The following is a 22,094-nucleotide window of genomic DNA, read 5'->3' as shown; positions in this document are numbered from 1 at the left end:
TATACATTCGAATGAACATATCTGAATTCGACTGAACATATCTGATTCAACTGATTCGCACTATTCATGTGAATTTATATTATTGTGGCTCTATGCCTCTATCCTAGATTTACCACTAATCCAAACTTATGCTGTTTATACTATCAGCTCAGCTATAGGATGCTCTCCCGGCCTTGGGGATGTTCTTCGGGCCCTCGATCATCAAATCTACAAGGGAAGTAGGAAGTTCAACACTACTCTGTATATAGCTTTTTCGAGTTGTTTTCAGTGTTACCTAAATGGCTAAATCTCGAGTCTCTTATCCTTAAATTCAAAAATAAAACCCAGCGCCTACAACTATTGCATCAAGTGCCTGAAAAAACTGTTTTTTGGTGCTTTGGTGATCTCATAATGCTTTCAAAGTTGCAATAATTTATCATCAAAGCACTCTGTACTGGTAACAGCAAATTCTCAAATTCCCTGGCTTGTCGAACCTAGCAGTCTCAGCAATCAACATAATCAACAAAACTACTAGTATAAACAATTTTCCAGCATTAATATAAGCATACATGAAGTATAACATCCACATTCGACAACCTCGCTATGTATAAGGCTACGGTAACCAAGTAGTGTGAGCTGTATTTTTCTAGGAAGCACAGCAAATTTCTGAATTTCATATTTAGCTATAATTAATAAAGCAACAATGGAGTTTCAACATAAACAAGACATTGCAATTCGTGTATTCGACTTACAAATATTTAGTACTCCAAAATAAGAAAAAATAAAAATAAAAAATTTGGAATTATTTCTGAATATCAAATAAGGATAATCTAATTTAATGGGTGAAACTTTGGATTATCCATGTCAAATTATCTAAATATATACACAAACTATCTATATCCTGATGATAGAGCAATATACAATCATACCCTATGACCATTTTGTTGCTGTTGTTGCTTTTATATTGCCAATAACTATAACCCCTGTCTACCTAATGAGCAAAGCTTCCTGCTATGTGCCCGTTCACAGTTTCAGGCTGGCCGTATTCCCCTCAAGGCAGAAGAAAAAATCTGAGACACAGACAAATCAGTTCATTATAAAACTGCAGTGTAAGTGTGTTACTGCTGAAAGCTGTTGCAACATGAATAAAGACCAAATCTGAGAGTATTAGGTACAGGCACAACAGATATAAGTTATAAGTAGTTGCAGCCTTGCTGGACAACTTTCATAATCCGAAGTTTCACACACTGCCTATACATTGTGAGTCTTTCACAAAATATCCACATAAGGGTTTACAGATATAAACGTGTACTTATCACTAATCAAAGTGCTGAGACAGCAATGTAACACACATAGCAGATAACAACAAATCAACCTTCTAGAAATTAATCTAATTTTTCGACAATTTATCTACAGATCACTAGCATACGAAAAGAAGATACAGGTCCAACTTTCAGTGACTGCTTTTTCAAGACGATTGTTGGTAATTTCTTTTAATGTGTTAATACCAAAAATAAATCAAGAAACTTTCAATCAAATATCAAGCTTTTATATATTTACAATGGAGTAATATAAGGCTTGTATAACAAGGGAAAACAACCAGTATGCTGAGAATCACACTTTCATAAATAGATCAAACATCTAAATATTCTTCCAATCTATAAACAAGTCCACCTACCTTTTTCTAGCTAGATTCATTCTCAGTATATTGACATTGCTAATAGAGTATCTTCAAAATTGTACGAAAGAATCAAAAAGAGGTTTGACTTTCGTTGACTTTCTCTCTTCTCTCTCTTCTTCATGGTTCTTCATTTTTGATTGGTTTTCTTCATCAAATCTGGATTTCAATGGCGAAGAAGAAGAAGCAAGCTATTTCTACACCTCAAATTGCGCAACAAAAGGATGCTCATGAAGTTGTTGGTTCGGTTTTGAAGAATTTGGGAATTTCAAGTACCCCTTTTGTTCCTAGCCCGATTCAAGAGGGGGATGAGCTGCTTACTCCGGTGCCGGCGGTTGCTCAGGCAGCTTGTGGTGCTATTTCCGGTGGTCCATTAGATGCTGAAGCTACTGTTGCTGCTAAAGTTGCTGCTAGATCGAACCAGTCCAATGGAACAGTACCTAGGGTTTCTGGGTTTACTGTTCCATTAAATGCTGGTGGATCTGGGCACGATGGTGAACCAGGTCATCCTGTTCTTCCTTCCTCACCCTTCCTGGAGCATATTGCGCACAAGGTTACTGAAGATCGAGCTGCTTCCCTTACTGCCTTGGAGGTGAGCTCGCGCAATGAAGACCGTGCTGCTGCTTCCCCTGTTCTGGAGCAGAATGTGACTCGAGATTCAACTTTTACTGGGAAATTGGCTGCAAAAGGAGCTACATTATCCTTTGTTGCTCCGAAAGTGCAAGATGGAAAGCTAATTGCTGAGCTACAAGCAGCCAAGCTTGAGGAAGGTAATCGAAAATGGGCTAATGCTCTCGTTTTTTATGTGGTTGGCTTTAATCCTACTATTGCTGCTGTTCTTCGTTTCTTTGCTCAACAATGGAATGATATGCAAAAACCAGATGTGTATTGGCATGATGATGGGTACTTTATTATCAATATGTGTTCTAGTGATGATAGAGATACTATACTTTGTTCTGGTCCTCATATGTTCTTTGGAAAGCCTGCAATAGTGAAGCCTTGGTGCCCCGATTTTGATTTTCATGCTGAAATTCTTAGAACTATTCCTCTTTGGGTTAAATTCCCTAATCTCCCACTTAATTGTTGGGGATCTCACACTCTTAGCCGCCTTGGTAGTTTGCTTGGAGTACCAATTTGTGCTGATGAGTGTACTACTAGACAGCTTAGAGTGTCTTTTGCTAGGGTTCTGATTGAGATTGATGTTACAAAGCCTATGCCAACCTCTGTGTGGGTTGAGAGTCCTTCGAAGGAATTATTGGAGCTCAGGGTGGTGTATGAGTGGGCTCCTTCTTTTTGCTCTAAGTGTAACAAGATTGGTCATGATTGCTCTGTTAAGCCTTCTTTGCCTAAGCAGGCTCCTAAGCAACCGGCTCCTGTTCCTCCTAATCAAAAGCAAGTTTGGGCTCCTAAGCCTACCCATGTTCTACTACTGCTGTTGATGTTGGGGTTTTTGTTCATGGTCAATCTATTATACTCCAGAGGTTCATACCTCTAAGAATTCAGATGAGGGTTGGAGAATAGTAGGGAGGAAAACAAAAAGCCAGCAAACTAGAGTTCATCAGCCTGCTTCTACTTCTAATGCCTTTGTTGCTTTGTTTGCAAATGAAATGGATGGTGCAGGTGGTTTCACAATAAATCCAAGCGGGGGTGAGGTTAATCCCCCTTTGGTGTCATGATTTACTCTATTTGGAATGTCGTCAAAGTTGCCTCTGTAAGGAGGTTGCTTCACTCTCATTTAGTTGATGTTGTAGGATTGCTTGAAACAAAAATCAAATTGAAAAATGTTCTCACTTATCAGAGGAAGTTTGGTTCTTCTTGGCTTTGGTTGTGTAATTATGATCATTCTCCCAAAGGGAGGATTTGGCTTGGTTGGAATGTGGATAGAGTAACGGTTAATGTCTTGAAGATTCATGAACAGTTCATTCATTGTACTGTTTTTTCTAAAGATCTCTCTACTCAAATTTTTCTCACTGTTGCCTATAGTCTTCACTCCGTTCATGATAGACTTTCTTTGTGGGAAGGGCTTAGAAGCATCTCTATCCAACATTCTCCTTGGCTTTGTGTTGGTGACTATAACTCTATTCTTCATGCTTCTGATAGGCTTCATGATTATGAGACTAGAGACTTTCAGAATTTGGTTGATGATTGGGACCTCACTGAGCTCAAAAGCAAAGGGTCCTTCTATTCTTGGTCTAATAAGGCTCATACTGGCCCTAGAACGCTCTCTAGACTTGATAGAGCCTTTGGTAATCAAGCTTGGTTAGCTTCTCATGGGCATGTGGAGACAGTTTATCTCCCTCCTTCTTTATCTGATCATAGTCCTGTTTTGTTGGATATTTGCTCTGGCCCTATTGGGAAAGGTAGACCTTTCCGATTTCTAAACTGTATTGCGGATCACCCTGATTTTCTTGATACTGTTTCGCAGGCTTGGGGCTCTGGTAGCTGTTTGGCAGAAGCTCAATTCTGTAAAGTCTAGTATCAAATCTCTTACTAGCAAGCAGTTTGGTAACATTGAGGAAAAGATTGACCAGGCTAATGATGAGCTCTCTAGAATTCAAACCTTAATGGCTCTGATGATTTGGATTTATATGCTAAAGAATCTGATGCTATTAAGGTTGTCAATGATATTCAGGAAAGCATCTTCAAGCAAAAATCTAGGATTAATTGGGTTAAGCTTGGAGAAGGCAATTCCCACTACTTCTTTTCTGTGATGAAGACTAGGCAAGCAAGGAATAGAATTGACTCCATTTTTTATTCTAATCAGGTGTTGCTCAAGGATCCAGATGCTATCTCTCATGAAATTATCTCTTTCTATAAGTCTCTTTTAGGGACTCAGGCTCCTTGGCTCCCTGCTGTTGACCTTGTTACTATGCGGAGGGGTAAGCAGCTTAGCTCTGCTGCTCAGAGCTACCTCATTAGGCCTATCTCTCATGCTGAAATTGATGCTGGCCTTAAGGGAATTGATAACGCTAAAGCTCCTGGTATTGATGGCTTTAACTCCTTTTTCTTTAAGAGAGCTTGGCATATTGTGAAAGATGATATTTATGCAAGTGTTATTGATTTCTTTAATAATGGGATTTTGCCTAGGCAATGGAATTGTACAACTATTACTTTGGTCCCTAAAGTCCTTTCTGCTTCTCATGTTAAGGATTTTAGACCTATAGCCTGTTGTACTGTGGTCTATAAGCTCATTTCTAAAATCATAACTGCAAGGCTTGCTGCTGTCATTGGTGAGGTGATTGTTCATTCCTGGCAAGCACATTGGTGACAATATTCTTCTTGCAACTGAATTGATCAAAGGCTATGATCACAAATTTATCTCTCCCAGGTGTATGGTTAAGGTGGATTTGAAGAAAGCCTATGATTCGGTTGAGTGGGGTTTCTTGATCACTGTCATGCAAGAGCTTGGTTTCCCTCTGAGATTTGTTGATTGGATCTGGAATTGGAATTGTCTTACTTCTGTCTCTTATTCTATTCTTATTAATGGTTTTCCTGCCCCCCCCCCCCTTTGAAGCTAAGAAAGGGTTAAGACAAGGTGATCCTATGTCTCCCTTTCTCTTTGCTATTGGTATGGAATACCTCTCCAAATGCCTTGATGAGCTTAGGTTGTCTCCTGACTTTAACTTTCACCCTAGATGTGAAAAGTTAAACCTAACTCACATGATGTTTGCTGATGACTTATTGATGTTTTCTCGAGCTGATAGTGTTTCTGTTAAGCTTCTCTTCCAAGCCTTCTCGAAATTCTCGGGTGCCTCTGGGCTTTCTGCTAATCTTGATAAAAGTGAAGTCTACTTTGGAGGAGTCTCTGTTGATGTTCAGAATGAGTTGAGGGAGCTTCTTGGTGTTTCTCAAGGCTCCATTCCTTTTAGGTATCTTGGGGTCCCTCTCTCTTCAAAGAAGCTTACTATTGCTCAAGAGTCACTGCTAGAATTCAAGGTTGGATGGCTAAACACTTGTCCTATGCTGGGAGGCTTCAATTGGTGAAGAGTGTGTTGTTTGGTATCCAGACTTATTGGGCTCAAATTTTTATTCTTCCGAAGAAAATTCTGAAAGAGATTGAGGCTAGGTTCAGATGCTTTCTTTGGACTGGATCCTCTGCTCCTGCTAAGAAGTCTTTGGTTGCTTGGAATAATGTCTGTCTTCCTAAAGTTTGCGGTGGCTGGAACCTGCTTTCTCTTCCCGAGTGGAATAAAGCAGCTGTCACTAAGTTACTTTGGGATATTGCTCACAAGGCTGATAATCTTTGGGTTAAGTGGGTTCATATCTACTATTTCAAGCATAAAGATTGTTGGACCACTCCTAACCCTGCTAGATGCTCCTGGTTTTTGAAGAAGATTTTGAGTTGTAGAGATATTGTGAATGATCAAGGGGGATGGGATGGTTTCGTTCGGGGCAACAAGTTGAAAATCAAGAAGCTTTATGCTGCTATTAGGCCTGCCTAAAGTTCCTTGGAAGAGAGTCACTTGCCATAACTTAGCAACTCCCAAGAGTGTTTTCATCTTGTGGCTAGCTTTATGGAATAGGCTTGTCACTAAGGATAGGTTGCTTCAATGGCACATCTCTTGTGATCCAAAGTGTTTCCTTTGTTTGAATGACAATAAAAGTGTTCAGCATCTATTTTTTTATTGTGATTTCTCTAGGAAGGTTTGGAGTAAGGTTTTGGGGATCTTGCGTGTTTCCAAGCCTGTTCAGCAGTTTAGTGATGAGATTGATTGGATGAAGAAAATCTGCAGAAGTTCCAGATTAAAGAATAAAGTGATCCAGGTGGCTTTCACTGAAACAGTTTATGGTATTTGGATTCAAAGGAATGCAGTTCTCTTTACTGGTTGCTGCAAATCAGTTGATGCTCTTGTTCGGGATATTGTCTTTCACTCAGTTTGTAGAATCCCGGCGGGAAGCAAATATTTGATTGTCTAGGGCTTGTCTCGGGCTCCTTATGCGTGTGTTCTGGTTTCTTTATTTTTCAGTTGAGGTTCCCGTTGTTTTTGTTTTGTTTGCTGTTCTTTTTTTGCTGGTTTGGCTGTTTGCTTGCTGTCTTTGTGCTTTTGGTGCTGTGCTCTACTAGATGTTCTGTTGTGCACTGCTTTGCACTGGTTCTGGTGCTATTGTTGTTGTTGCAGTGTGCTGCTGTTGTCTGGTGGTGTTGCTGCCCTGCTGTTCTTTTTTTTTTTGCTGCTGCTCTGATGTGCTCAGTGCTTTGCTGCCTGCTGTCTGCTTTTGCTGCTGGGTGGTCTGTTGTGTCTTGCTGTGTGCTGCTATTTTGCTACTGCACTGCTGCAGCTTGCCTGCTGACTGCTTTGCTGCTGAGTGCTCTGCTGTGCTGTGCTGGGTGCTGCTGTTTGCTGCACTGCTGGTGTGGTGCTGCTGATAGTTTGTGTTCTGCTGTGCTTTGCTTCTGCTGCAGCTGCACTGTCCTGCCTTGCTGCTCTTTGCTGCTGCTGCTGCGTTCTGCTTTTGGTGTTGCTGTGCCCTGTTTTCTTGCTGCTGCACTGCTGATTATGTTAATGCACTGCTGTTTTGGTGCTGTTTTTGTTGCTGCAGTATGTTATTATTGTTGCTTTGGTGCTCGTTTTGTTGTTTATCTTTGTTCTTTTGGTTTCTTTAGTCGGTTCTGGCTGTAGTTTTTGGTGACTTTCGGGTGTTTGGCTGTGTTGTTTTCTGGTTTTTTGTTGTCTGGTCCTGGTTTCCGGAACCCTTCCTAGAAGGTGGCCGGAAATCTGAGTCCAGTTATTCTAGGCCCTTCCTAGAACCCTTCCTAGAAGGTGGCTAGGTTTGGGTCTAGAACTGGTCGTGGGGTATCCTGTTGTTTTCTGGTCTTTTGGTGTTCTGGTGGTAGTTATAACTTAGCTTTTGTAAGTTGTAACTTTCTCTTTTTGGTAATAAAATCTTATTTTCCAAAAAAAAAAAAAAAGTTGTACGAAAGGAAGCTATCAATCTATGACATCCCCTATCCTGCCACTTCCAGTGAGCCTGGTTGAAGTCATAAAGGCACGCACTGCTATGGAATGTTTTGGTATTGATAATCTATGATAAAAATATAGTAAAAAGTGCAACAATCAATCCACTTTGGCCCCTACGCCTTCGTGGCCCAAGCAACAGTCCAATTGCCATATCCAACAGCAAGCACGCCTAATGCCTGCTGTACCTAATGCAGGCTGCTAAGCTGCTTCACCATTTTCTCGCCCATCACAAGCACATCTCACGATAGCGCAGGTGGGCCAGCTCCGAGCTGCAACTCAGTGACTTACCAAAGGCCTTCAGTGCCATGACACTAAACAACTGGACGAGAACCGATGCATGAACACTGGTGCCTCCTCACACATGCCCATAGACCATTCCACAAGGTAAATCCCACATTTTACTTCAAGTACGAACTTTAAACTTTGTAGGAAGTTATTCTTACAGAATAGGTAACAAGCACAGGTAGGTATACATCTATACAGAATTTATCAACCAAAGTAAGTATCTAACATATTCACTATCATTCTTCATTTACAGCTACACTTTCACAGCTTCATATATCTATGACAAATGTCAACCTTATACATGTGCTAGCTCTAAAGCACCAGGTATATATATCTACACGGAATTGTTAAGGACATGAAATTTATACTGGATATATAAGTGCATTTTACAAACAAGCACACCCCTCGTCCCTCCATATGAATTTTCAACCACCACCAAAAGCTCCCTAAAACAAACTCATAAGCATACAAGGATAAAAGTAAAGCTCAACTCATAATGGCCATCTAAATTTTATCCACAGCTCCATACTATAGAACATATTCAAAAATTAAAAATCTTTTATACTACCTCTGTTTCGTATTATTTGCAACGATTAAAACGGAGGTAGTATAAAAGATTTGTAAGAGTTTGAAACAAAGAAATATGTGTTGTATGGAAGTAGGAGAGGCCCTTTTGTGCTCCGTGTGGGATGTGATAAGTTTTAATAGAACAAAGCATACTCATAAAACCTCGAGAGAAAAAAAAAAAAAAAAAAAAAAAAAAAAAAAAAAAAACCCACTAACCAGAGAAGAACCAGCAGAGTGCTGGTCTAATCTACTTGAGGAATTTGAACCTAGCTGCTTCTGTTTCTTCATGTCAACTGATTTGCTCATCCCTTCACTCTTGCCATTGGAATCAATGTCAAAACCAGTTTTTCCTCTATCCTCTTCCACAGAGACACCTTTTAGCTTATCTGTCAGTTCTTTATAATTAACCTTATTGTCACGCGGGGTGTCTTTTAGAGGTTTAGTATCTTTTTTTGTGTACTGCGTAGTTGCTGCCCTTGCACCATCTATGGCTGCAATTAAACTTGGTGACATCGCAGCTAGAACGTTATTTTCAGATAAAACCCTAGGCAAGGATCCTGGCCTTAATGAATAGAGATTCGCTGGATTTGGGAGTGGAAATTTTATTGAATGTGGACTTTCCGCTGGAAGAAGACTTATAACCGCAGCCTCAGCTACCTGCCACAAGCAGAGAAATCAACTGTTATAAAGATGGAGAAAGCTGCAAGGAAAAGAAATAAAAAGGCATTATTATATACTTACCTTCCATTCCAGATTATAGACACCCTGATCACCTCGCATTTTTAGAGGATCTGTCAATTTCTGCATTAAGGACCAAAGCTTAGTAATAATAATTCACCTAAAACATTCTCAAGGAGATCACAAATGAATGTAAATATACCTATAATTCAATTATAACACTAATAAAATTTAATATACCTGAGGTTGTTCACACAGCCAACAGAAATCTGTCAGTGCTTCCAGCCTCACCTATTGATTCCACAGTGTGCATGGTTAAAAGTTGAAAAAAAAAAAAAGGAAAATTTAGTGCCTGGAGCACGAAATACAAGTATTTCTGATTAGTAAAAAAGAAACAAAAAAGATAAGAGGTTTGTTTCCTACCCCTTCAGGTACTGCTTTCCAGGATGCCAGCTCTTCACGTCTAAGACAGCCAGCAATTTCTACACAACCTAAATGAATATAACATCATCAATACACAACAAAACATGCATAAAGAGAGTACTTTATCTTTTTTTGGTCTTCTTGCGGAATCATGTGATGATGTACCTATAAGCCTTGAAACTGGATAATGCTCAGGAAACTTGAGATCAGTCACACCATCCACGGCATATATCTCCCTGTAAAATTCCTCCATCGCTTTTATTGTTGCCACATCTGGGACCTTACTGGCAGCGTGAATCCAAAGCCGACCTTCCAATTCCAAAGATCTTTACAATCAAATTTATTTTCAACTCATAAGAAAAACCCACAAATACACAAGCAATCTGGTTAGTATTACTATCACATGCTACCAAAGTGCTAGACTTGCCTTCAACAAGCAAAATTAGCTGATCCAAAAAGATTCAATATTAACCTTCCAAAAAAGATAACCAATTACAGAATCATGATCTGATATTACTGTAAGGTTAGAATTTGGTGTGATCCATAGCGTATATGTAGATATTACTCAGGGAGGTTAGTATCTGACATCAATTGTCCCCACAAAATATGAGTGACATAGAATAAACAAGATAATGTTTTAAAATATAACCTGGGTGAAAATGCAAGAACCTTTTACTTAAAGGAGGGAGCTAGACTAACAACTTTTTAGCTTATCCTCATCACTATTAAAAGAATTATCTTGTTCGCTTCATAATATTTGTCTTTTCAACTTACATATAACTTATATAGGATAAGAGGAATACTTTTTTTAGGGGATCTTATATTGGGATACACTAGTTGTTACCCTGTAGCTATATGATAAATTCTACTTAAATGTCATGTCTTGTACTTTTTTCATATAGGTCAATTTATTTTACATGGCTTTTCAACATCAAGCCCTATCTCACGATGGGGCAGAGGGTAAGGAAACTAAGGGGTCAAGTGATTCAGCCACAACTCCAACCCGGTTCCCCTCTCATAGACTTTATGTGTGAAGATATATCATTGAAACTCTAGATAATCTAATAGATATGCACTTAGATCCTATGCTTGAGAACATGATACACAGTATGCTCCTGAAATAACATATAATTCAAACTAAAAGTATATACGTATATATAAAACATAATATGATATTATGATAAATGAACATGTCATTGTGATAAATGAGCATGGAACGTGAAGAGAGATACATTCGTCTCTTTTTAAAGCATTCTTACATTTAGTATAGTTAGCCACAAAATTTTCAACAATTTGAGGTTTTGACTCAATATTTTCAAGCATTCTTATATTTAGTATAGTTTCTTTTTGCCAATTTCGGAACCAACGCAAATATCATATCAAACATCAACATCAACACTATTCCATAAATACATAAACTCTTTCATCTTAATCATTTCATAATCTAAAGTATCAAGGTATACAATTATACAAATCACAAACATACCAAATATCAAACAGTCAAATCAGTATTTTGAATAGTGGTACCCAAAAACCCTGGATTCGATCACCTATATATCGGTCAAATCAGTGGCATATGCAAGTTGGACTGCAACTCCCAATGCACCCAAGAAAAAACTAAGAATTCAACTTACTACCAAGTATCAACGGAACCTAGTTATATAATCAAAACAAATTAAACAAAAAACGAATTGGGTAATTTATAAATTGAACAAAGAGCCTAAAATCAAAATTGGGTATCAACAATTATAGAAAATAAAGCAAAATTACCCCTAATTGGAGCAGGCCAAGATCTTCCTTCAATACGTTTAATACCATAAACAAGCAAAGAAGCCCAAGGTTGGTGCATTGTCAAACATGGATCTTTATAAAAATTTCCATGTTGATTTCTTCTTCTCATCTCTTAATTTTTGTTAAAATCTCGATGATTTACCCTAAAGATTGAAACTTTGTTAAGGTAATTGAAATTGACAAAAGTTTTAGGGTTGGAATTTGATGAGCATAAGAGTTTTACTGTTTTAGAGTGGAGTTTAGGACATTGGTGTTTTTACGGGCGACGAAGTCGTTGCTTAAATATCTGGCGATTGTTGAGAGTTCCACGTGCCCCTAAAGGAGAGAATATACGAGCGAGGTAACCAAATAAATTCCAAGCACAGTTGGTCTTAATATATTAAGAGAAAATTGTAAAAAAGATATTTTAAGAGGATGACTTTTTGAAAAAAAAAAAAGCTTTTAAGTGAAAAATTTGTGAAAAAAGACCTTTTAAGTTACATTTTGTTTATATGGGGTACTTGGGTGGGCTTGCGACCTTACGTGGTGGTCAATGTCAGACCTCAGACGTTGACTATCACGTGACTTATTTTTTTTGTTAAAAAAAAAAAAAAAAACCAAAATTTTCCTCCTCTCCCGACGTAACTCTTAAGTCGAGAAAGGAGGGAAAGTTGGGGATTTTTTTGTATTTTTTTTAAATAAAAGTCACGTGACTAACACGTAATAGTCAACGCCAGAGCTCCAGCATTGACCACCACGGAAGGTCATCCAAGCACCCATACAAACAAAATGAAACTTAAAAGGTCCTTTTTCACAAGTTTTCACTTAAAAGGTCCTTTTTCAAAAAGTCGACCACTTAAAAGGTCCTTTTTCACAATTTTCTCATATATTAATCCAACATTTCAATTATAGCTGATTAATCCCACCTTTAGGCTCTGTTTTCTTCACCTTAAAAAAATAATATTAAGTAAAAATAATTTCAGTTCAGTAAAAACAAGTTAAGTTCAGTAAAAATAATTTCAGTTCAGTAAAAATAAGTTCAGTTCAGTAAAATTCAGTTTTCTTAAAGAAGAATTATAATAGAAAATTAGTAAAAATAATTTAAGTTCAGTAAAAATAATTTTAAATTCAGAAAAAATAATTTCAGTTCAGTAAAATTAAGTTCAATTCAGTAAAAATAAGTTCAATTCAGTAAAAATAATTTCAGTTCAGCAAAATTAAGGTGAATCAAACAGGGCCTTACACCCCATTCTATTTTATCAGGCCCAACAGGTCATCCACCTTCTATAATAGGTTGTCAGTCCACGTGTCGTGCTATGATTAGTCTAAAAAAAATTTATAATTTTTTAAAAATCTATTTACTTTTTTTTTCACATTCATTTCCTCTTTCTTGTTTCCTCTTTCATTCCTTTCCCTGCCCCTCAACTTCATGAAAGCCGACACACTCTCAACCACCCCAACCACCTCTACTACCCGTCCCAAACCACAGTAGCCACCCTGCTACCCTTCCCTACTTCCCTTGCCACCCCAATCACTAACCTGACCAAAATCTCCCCCCTGCCCCTCTTTATATTTCGGCGGAAATCCAAAACCCCCACCTAGTTTTCCTTTTCAGTTTCGGTGGGACGATTTTCGGATTTCATGGGTTTCAATGGGTGGCTTTTTGGATTTCAAGGGTTTCGGTGGGTGGGGTTTTGGGTTTCAAGGGTTTTGATGGGTGGGATTTCGGGTTTCAAGGGTTTCGATGGGTGGGGTTTCGGGTTTCAAGGGTCTTGCCAGTAGGCCGGAAAAGGGAGGTTAGGGGGAAGGGGTGAGAGTGGCCGGAAGTTTATGTTGGGTTTTCGAAGGAAGGTCTGGTGGCTGAAACAGCGGAAAGAGAGGGGGAGGGGGAATTAGGCCGGAAAAGGAAGTTTAGGAGGCGGGAAAGGAACCGGCCAGTATTGGTTAGGTTGCTGGGCGATTTAGGTTGTCGGAATCCATGGGCGACTTGAGGGAAGGTGGATCATCGGTGGTTGTTGAATTTTATTTTGATTTTTTTTTTAATTCTATTTGTTTTGTTAAAAATTGATAAAAAAAAAATTTACCTAAAGAACAGGTAACCGGTTAGGTTGGCCTAATAGAATAAGATGACCCCTAAAGGTGGGATTAATAAAATAAGACCGGCGAAAAGTTGGATTATTATAATCAAATTTTCCTTTTTATTATTTTTTTTAAAAAAAATACCACAACTCTTCTATTTTCTTTTCTATCTTCTTCTTCAAGCCAAACCACACATCACCAACAACCAAATCTCTACTCCACTCATTTTCTCTCTCCTCTTTTTAGCTTCTTCTTCAAGCCAAACCACACATCACCAACAACCATATCTCTACTCCACCCATTTTCTCTCTCCTCTTTGCCAAATTGCTACAATTAACGCCCAAAATTGTAGAAATTGGGTGTCAAATTGCTGTGGAAAATTGTGATTAATTGTCCTTAAGATCATCAACAACATTTGAAGTAGTGAAATCGATAAGAACTAAAGAATGTGGGCTCGTTTTCTTCGTGGAATCTTAGATCGAACATTCTACATCAAAAATTGTAGGGTGTTACTAATTTGGTCAGGGGTACTTATAGGGTGTTACTGGTTTGGTCAGGGGTTACATATAGGGTGTTACTGGTTTGGTCAGGGGTTACATATAGGGTGTTACTGGTTTGGTGAAGGTGTTACTGGTTTCGTCAGGGGTTACTTGTAAGGTGTTACTGGTTTTGGTCAAGGGTTACTTGTAGGGTATTACTGGTTTGGTTAGGGGTTACTTGTAGGGTGTTACTAGTTTTGCTCAAGGGTTACTTGTAGGGTGTTACTGGTTTGGTTAGGGATTACTTGTAGGGTGTTACTAGTTTTGCTCAAGGGTTACTTGTAGAGTGTTACTGGTTTGGTATGGGGCTTACAAGCAACCCTTGAATAAATAACAAGTAACCCTTGAATAAGTAATTCATACAAGTAACCTTGAAGTAACTCATATAAGTAACCCTTGAATAAGTAACTCATACAAGTAACCCTTAAATAAGTAACTCATACAAGTAACCCTTAAATAAGTAACTCATACAAGTAACCCTTGAATTAACCCATACAAGTAGCCCCTGAAAAAAAATAATACAAGTAACCCCTTAAAAAAAATACAAGTAAATCTTGAAAAAAAAAAAATACAAGTAACCTCTGAAAAAAAAAATACAAATAACCCCTGAATAAGTAATTCATACAAGTAACCCCTGAAAAAAATACAACCCTTGAAAAAAAAAATACAAGTAACCCCTGAAAAAAAAAATACAAGTAACCCCTGAAAAAAAAAATACAAGTAACCCCTGAAAAAAAAAATACAAGTAACCCCTGAAAAAAAAAAACAAGTAACCCTGACAAAACCAGTAACCCCGTTATGCGAGTGAATAGTAACCCCGTTATGCGTGCGTAATCCGTTATTTTTACTGACTTGGCAGCAGGCCACACGGTGTGGCTTGCTGCACCAAAAAAGCTTTGAATTCCAAGACCTTGAGAAACAATGAAATTATACAAGCAATTTCAAAAAGAAAATTTGACTCTAATAATCCAACCTTTGCGTAGTCTTGTTTTATTAATCCGACCTTTTGATTATTTTCCACAATAATCCAAGCTTTGGGGGGTGTCTTAGATTATCAGGCCAAGCAGGTCACTTAACCTTAAGATGTAGGTCACCTTCTACGTGTCAGATTGTCATTTGTCCAATAACTATTTTTATTTTTATTTTTTTAAAAATAAAATTTTAAAAAAGAAAAATTCCCGCTTTTCCACCTCCTCCTTCTTCTTCCCTCCAAACCACCATGACAACACCACCACCACCGCTTCCCCTCCAAAAATCAACCACCACCACTCCCTCCCCTCCATAATGCGATCGTCCGTCACCACCACTACTCCTTCCCATGCAAAATCCGACCACCACCACAAACGAAACCACCCCTCCCCTGCAAAATCCGACCACCGACAGTCGGTCCCTCCAATTGTCGAGCACCCCACTTCCTTCCTCCTCCATAATTTCCGGCAGCCCATCCTTCCTTCTTACTTCCTTTCTTAGCTCCTTCCTTTGTCTTTACTTTCACTCTCCATTAATCTCGATCCTCTCGACCCAGCCACCCACGACTGACCACACACCGCCAACCTCCCTTTATTGTCCTCAATTTCTCTCTCTTCATTCCCAATTTCCGATTGCCGCCAACGTACTCGACACCGTAATATCAACTCGCCCCCCTCAAATAACAGAACCCCTTTTTTGAATTCTAGGTTTTCGGTGTTTTAGGTTCTAGATTTTAGGGAATTGGGCGGACTTCGAAGGTAGTCGGAAACTGGACAAGGGAGAAGGAAGGGCAGCAGCTGCGCTGGGGTGAGGGGAGGGGGAGGGTCGGCAAGGGGGTAGGGGTGTTCGGAAACTGGAATAGAGAGTGGGAGGGGCGGCAAAGGGTGGTCGGGGAAGGTGGGTGGCTGGGTTTTACTTTTTTATTATTATTATTATTATTATTATTTGTCAAAATAATTTAAAATGAAAAAAAAATACCTGAGAAACAGGTAGCAGGTCACTTTGGTCTGACAATCTAAGACACCCCCAAAGCTTGGATTATTATGGAATAATCAAAATGTCGGATTAATAAAACAAGACTACGCAAAGGTTGGATTATTAAAATCAAATTTTTTATTTCAAAAACAAAGTAGCCTTCTGGCCTTTTTAATTCCTTTTTCTATGATTTTTTTAGGAATTTATTTTATTTTATTATACTATTATTATTATTTTCTTTCCTATAATAAAGTTTAATCTTCATCATTATATATTCAACTAATATAGATTTTTTTTTATATAGTAAAATTAGAATGTCAATTACGCATGATATTCCATGTTTCACTATGTCAAATACTTTATTTTTGTTCATGATAAATTTAGACAATATATATATATATATATATATATATATATGTGTATATATTTTCTATCAATTAAATCTATCTATTAACTATTACTAAAACAGAAGTTGTTGACATCACTATTGCCCACGTGTCGCTTTCTCAATAAAAAAAATTCCCGCCTAAATGCAATGATGATGTTACCCTTTTTTTTTTGGTAGAGCTATCATATTTAACATTTTTGAAATTTCAATATTGGAAGCTTCTACATTACAATTAAAACCTATCAATTAATCATTGGAAATTGAAACAATTTTTATTAGAACGCTGAACTATAAATTAGACAAAGTTGAACAGATACTATAAATTAATACTTTGTCTAATTTATAGTTCAATGACCTCCTACATTGAACTATAAATTAGACAAAGTTGAACATATACTATATAATAATTTTGATTAAAATAAAAAAAAAAAAATTACAAATATATGTAATTTTTATTTATATTCATGTATAATAGCGATTTATTTTTAAAGTGTACAAATTAAAAATAGGTTTTATATAAACCGTGCATTGCACGGGTTCTAACCTAGTATAACATTAAATGATAATAAATAATGATAATAATTAACCGTGCATGGCACGGGACCTAACCTAGTATAAAATATAATGGTGTACGTTGAATTAGTAAAAAAAATATAATGTACTCCGTAAAATTTAGTTAAAATCGTGCGTGGCACGGTACTTAATCTAGTTTCACATAATATTGCGACTATTGTTTTTTTTTTTAGACTAATTTAAATATCATGACTACATTTGGATTCAATTAAATAAAAGCAAATAATAAATGATGGACTAAAAATCAAGGAGATACGATGTGGTGACACGGAAAACTCCAATAAGTGTATGAGTCTGCAATCCACTAAAATACAAGCATAGAGCCGATAATTATAAGTACAATGTGTGTTTGACTAATAAAAAAGAATCGTTAGGTAGTACAAAAGATACCAATAAGAAATGGATTGTAATAGGGGACACTAAGTGAATTTTAGTAATTGTACTATCACATTTGGAGTACCAAGTATAAAAATAATATATACAACAATACAATTACTAAAAAGACCTTAGTATCCTCTATTAGATTGAACGGGTTTTTCACCATACGCCATTGAGTTTTTTGTTTATTCACTATATATGTAATTCCCCGTGTTTTTAAATATTTTATAAATGAAAATTTATTTTATTTATAATATTTGTTTGTTATTTTTCATAATTTAATTTCAAAAGTTTTAAATTATTAATCTGGGTCGAAAATTATTTGAACAAATTATTTTATGCACCAAAAATTTTCCACACAAAAAGGCTATTCTTATTTTCTTTCTCCTTAGTTTTATTAATTTGTATGATTATGATTATTGATTTATGGGTTTTGATTTTATTGTTTGAAATTAATTTAATTATTATCAAGTTGTATTTTGATGATTAAACTTTATAATTTCATATTTTATAAATGTCATAATTTTCAGATTTTGTAAATTTTATAGCCTAGGGTTTTTAATTATTGAAAATCATGATTTTAGGGGTTTTATGAACAATTGATTTAGGGCTTTTATAGTAATGATGTTTTGAAATTTTGATGATTATAACTAATGATTATTTTAACTTAATTCCAAATTATTTTGAATGCTTAAATTCGGATTTTAATTTTTAGATTTTCGTTCGTTAATATTAATCCCGTTTTAATTCCGATCAGATTATGAACTCATCCGATTTTGACAAAAAAAAGTAGTGTTTTCCATGTGGAAACAACATTTTAAGAAAGACTCACTACCTTTGGTAGTGAGAACTACCCTATAGTGGCCAAATTCAACCTCTAAATATGATTTTCGGGCGGTTTTTGATTTTAACGAAGTTTTTTTATACTTAAAATATTATCCTTGAGTTTGATTGATAAAATTAATTATGTTTAAAGTTAATTAAGTATGAATATATGTCTTTATTGAAGTTTAAGTGCTGAAAATAGTTTCTAAGTACTACTTTTGATGTTTTATAAAGAGGGTTTAATCACCCAATAAAAAGGGAGATTATTAGGGGTTTTTAAATAATTTTCAAATTTTTTTATTAAACTTTAAACTTGCTGTAATTTAAGGCCTGTTCTCTTCCGTTGAAATTCAGTTCAGTTCAGTTCAGCTTAGCTTAGCCCAGCTCAATTCAGTTCAGTTCAGTTCGGTTCAATTCAGTTCAATTCAGCTCTTAATTTACGTCTAATGATATAAAGCCAAATTTCATTCTTTTAAGCTCTTATTACAACGACGACGACAACAACAACAACAACGACAACGACATCAACAACGACAACGACAACGACAACGACAACGACAACAACAACAACAACAACAACAACAATAATAATAATAATAATAATAATAATAATAATAATAATAATAATCAATAAGTAATAAATAATAATAATAATAACAATCATCAATAAATAATAATAATAATAATAATAACAATAATAACAATAATAATCATCAATAATTATTAATAATAATAATAATAATAATAATAATAATAATTGTAGGGAATAGTTTCAAGCCTTTAAAAATCCCACTAGCTTGAACCCCACTGTGATCATACATCAAAGTACGGTGGCGTCCAAAAGGGAAGAAGATAGAGCAAAAGAGTCGCCAACAAGTTTTTAAGGAACTTGTAAACCGTTCACGAGGTGAAGGTTACACCCCTTAACGATCCAAGAGATCGTCAACTCCATAAGGTCATGAACCAAATAAGGGTCCGGGGATGATGGTACAAATCCAACCTAAAAGAGATTGAACCTGCCCTAATAATAGGCCTCTACTTTATTCTGCTCGTATTCTTGTGCGCTTTCTAACTAACATACAATCAATAGGATTAACCCTAAACCTGTTTAATCTATGTTGGTATAATGCAAAAATAAACTATTATTGGCGATCACTTGAATTATAATCATATAACCCTAACAAGATTATTAAGTTATCTTATTAAGTGTGGTTGCAAATACCAATTCCCTGTAAACATGCAATAAAAGGTGATCAAGCAATAAATAATATAAAATAATATGCATATCAAGCAACATAATAAATAATAAACATCATTAATAACAATAATATCAATCATAATCAATAATCATCATAATCATGTTAAAGCATAGCAAGATCCTAGGCATGATACTAACAAGATTAATAACAAACCCTAGCATGTCACTAAGCGATAAAAATCAAATCTTTAACCATAACATGATATTAACATGAATAAATATTAGGAAGAGAATAAAAGGCATCATAGCAATCATATTTAATATTAAAAATACTCTAGACATGATACTAGGAATCAAAATATGATTTTGACATCATAATATCAATTAAACCATTAAAGTACTTACTTGGATACCTCGTACCTCTTTCTAATTACAAAATACACACGTTAGTAACTTCAAGGAAAGATAATAATCAAAAAAATTAAATTAAATAATTGAAATAGAGATTTGGGACCAAACCCTCATAAATTAAACCTTTCACGTCTAGGGCGAAGGCAACTTCGAATATGGCTAGGTGTTTCTAGATCTTGTGAATGTGGAATTCTGTATGAAAAAGTAAGGTATAGAAAAGAATGCTAAAAGATTAATGTTATTGAAAATTGATGAATGAATGATGTATGAAGAGAGTTAATGAATAATTTTGTGAATGAAGATAATTGATTATTGGTAATTCATAAAGTGATTGTTGATGAATGAAACCGGAGTTTTTGATACGATATTTATAGAGAAAATCAGCCAAAAAAGATAATTTATCAAAACAGAGTCTGAAGATCCCAAAACTAACTTGGCGCCAGCCCTGGCTCATTGGCACCAGGACCAGTGGCTAGCGCCAGGCGCCAATGGCTGGCGTCTGGCGCCAATCCTGATTCCAGGCGCCAAGGCCTGGGGTTGGACGCCAATTTGGATTTCAACGCGTTTTCGAAAAATCTGATAAATTCCCGTACTGGAAGATAAAATAATATAATTTCAGTCGAAAATGCTATTTGATCTTGATTAAAACTCTAAAGAATCCTAATTGAATTAAGAATGATAAATCATATTAGGCCCTCCCCTAGATCATTGGGCCGTACTTAAAACTCAAACCGGGCCCAGTTTAGTAAATTGGCCATAAATTCCTCAATATTCATCGGAATTGGGCTTATAATATATCGTTGGAAAAGTCTTTGCAAGCCCCATCCAACTACACCACTATTGGACCCATATCATGGACCAACCAAACTGGATTGGCTGTTTTCTTAAAATAAAGTTTTCAAAAACAGAGAGAAGAGAAAAGAAAAGAAAAGAAAACTTTCCGCAACACTAGACCTTTCCACACTTTCGTTTCATTCGATTATGATTCGACGTGAAAGGTACTCATCACTGGATTTGGTTTTGGGGAGACACAAATGGGTGTCTACAATAATAATAATATGTACATTTGTATATACACATATGTATAGTAATAAATAATCAAAGATCACTAATTCGTAGTTAAAAATCACTAACTATTAATAAGTTCAGTTCAGTTCAGTTCAGTTCAGTTCAGCTGAGTTCAGTCAATCGGAACAGGCCCTTAATGTTTAAGAGTGAATTTTAAGGTTTTTATGAAGAAAATTTAAAGAACTATATATAAGCCTTTAATTTTAACTAAAAGGAAGGTTTTAAAGTGTTGTTTGATTTGGATTTTGAAGGTTTTAAAGTAAGTTAGTATTGCTGTAAATTTGATCGATTGGGTATTGATTGAGATGTTATTGTTTGGTTTAGGAGAGGAGTTTATTGAAGGTGATTTCTAGTTTTAAAGTGGCCAACCGAATTGTTTACACAAGGTACATACAAGTTACGAAACCTTGCTTGTAGGTGCAAGTATAAGGACGGATCGAGAACTTAGTATCATGTATAGGATTGACTGGGTTAAATTGTTTGGTTATACATTGTGAATTTCAAATGATGTGCACTAGTTTATAATGCAAGTATTATTTAATTTGTGCTCTAATTATGCAAGGTGCGCTTAAAGGCAAAGGTATGTGATTGGTGTAAAGATTAAATTATTACTCATTCATGATTATGCAAACAGGATGAGTAAAGGAGGAATTCAAGTCTTGTAAGACGAGGTTAAGGTTTTGGGGTGCCTTATGCACTCAAGGTGTTTATACACCGAGGTAGTAAAGGAATAATTAATAAATGTTGTTTGTCACTAATAAATCAAGAATTTAAATTGGGAATTTGCAATGTTTGATTGAATTGTGTTTGGAATGTTTGTATTGTAATGTATATGAGTCATCACCAAGTCTAAACATGTAAATCACATAAAGTGCAAGACGGATGAGCAATAAAACTCTGGATTGGTGCACATCTGGAGTAATGACAATCAGGGGTTGGGGTACATGGGGTATTAGTCGTGTACTTTTATCGAGGTCATCTGATCTACGAGTCTCCTATTTCAAATATTTTTCAAAACTAGGAGTTAGGTGAGATCTCATACTAACTACGGTCACGGAGTCGCGCCCGTGGTCGTTGGATGTTTATTGATGTTTCCGAAAGTAGGCATGGAGTTTTTCTTTTATTGATGTTCCAAATGGGACATGGGTTGGACAACCTTGTCTATTGCTAAATCCAATGAAATAAATAAATAAGTTAGTTAATATTAACTAGTGAAGTCTTAATAAATTTGATGGTTGAGTCATGTGCTGAGTCTATAATTTAATGATGCTTATGATTGATTATTAGTAGCTTGTTAGGGGTTTCTTATTTTATTTCGCAGCTTGTATGTACTCAGCTTTGCTGATTGCGT

At 36.1% G+C, this 22,094-nt stretch overlaps 1 protein-coding gene across 1 annotated transcript; it reads right to left on the bottom strand.

Annotated features, from left to right (window-relative positions):
• Positions 1–672: 672 nt before the first annotated feature.
• On the bottom strand, positions 673–11,652 carry LOC110708351. The gene is made up of 7 exons (XM_021886466.1): positions 11,341–11,652; positions 9,736–9,879; positions 9,571–9,638; positions 9,388–9,438; positions 9,211–9,270; positions 8,686–9,126; positions 673–1,049 (listed from the first exon to the last, which is right to left on the bottom strand). Exons 1-7 carry the CDS (start codon positions 11,468–11,470, stop codon positions 1,011–1,013), a joined length of 933 nt encoding a protein of 310 aa, XP_021742158.1. The 5' UTR covers positions 11,471–11,652; the 3' UTR covers positions 673–1,010.
• Positions 11,653–22,094: the final 10,442 nt, after the last annotated feature.

This window comes from Chenopodium quinoa, unplaced genomic scaffold (genome assembly GCF_001683475.1).
Source record: "Chenopodium quinoa cultivar QQ74 unplaced genomic scaffold, ASM168347v1, whole genome shotgun sequence".
NCBI lineage: Eukaryota > Viridiplantae > Streptophyta > Magnoliopsida > Caryophyllales > Amaranthaceae > Chenopodium > Chenopodium quinoa.
Note: the sequence above shows the minus strand (reverse complement) of the source record. Positions and strands in the feature narration are given on the sequence as shown.

Coding starts and splice junctions, on each gene's coding strand:
- LOC110708351 (XM_021886466.1), bottom strand. CDS start 11,470: ATGAGAAGAAGAAATCAACATGGAAATTTTTATAAAGATCCATGTTTG. Junction 9,639..9,735: donor TCCAGTTTCAAGGCTTATAG/GTACATCATCAC, acceptor ATATTCATTTAG/GTTGTGTAGAAATTGCTGGC. Junction 1,050..8,685: donor ACTCTGCTGGTTCTTCTCTG/GTTAGTGGGTTT, acceptor TCTGTGTCTCAG/ATTTTTTCTTCTGCCTTGAG.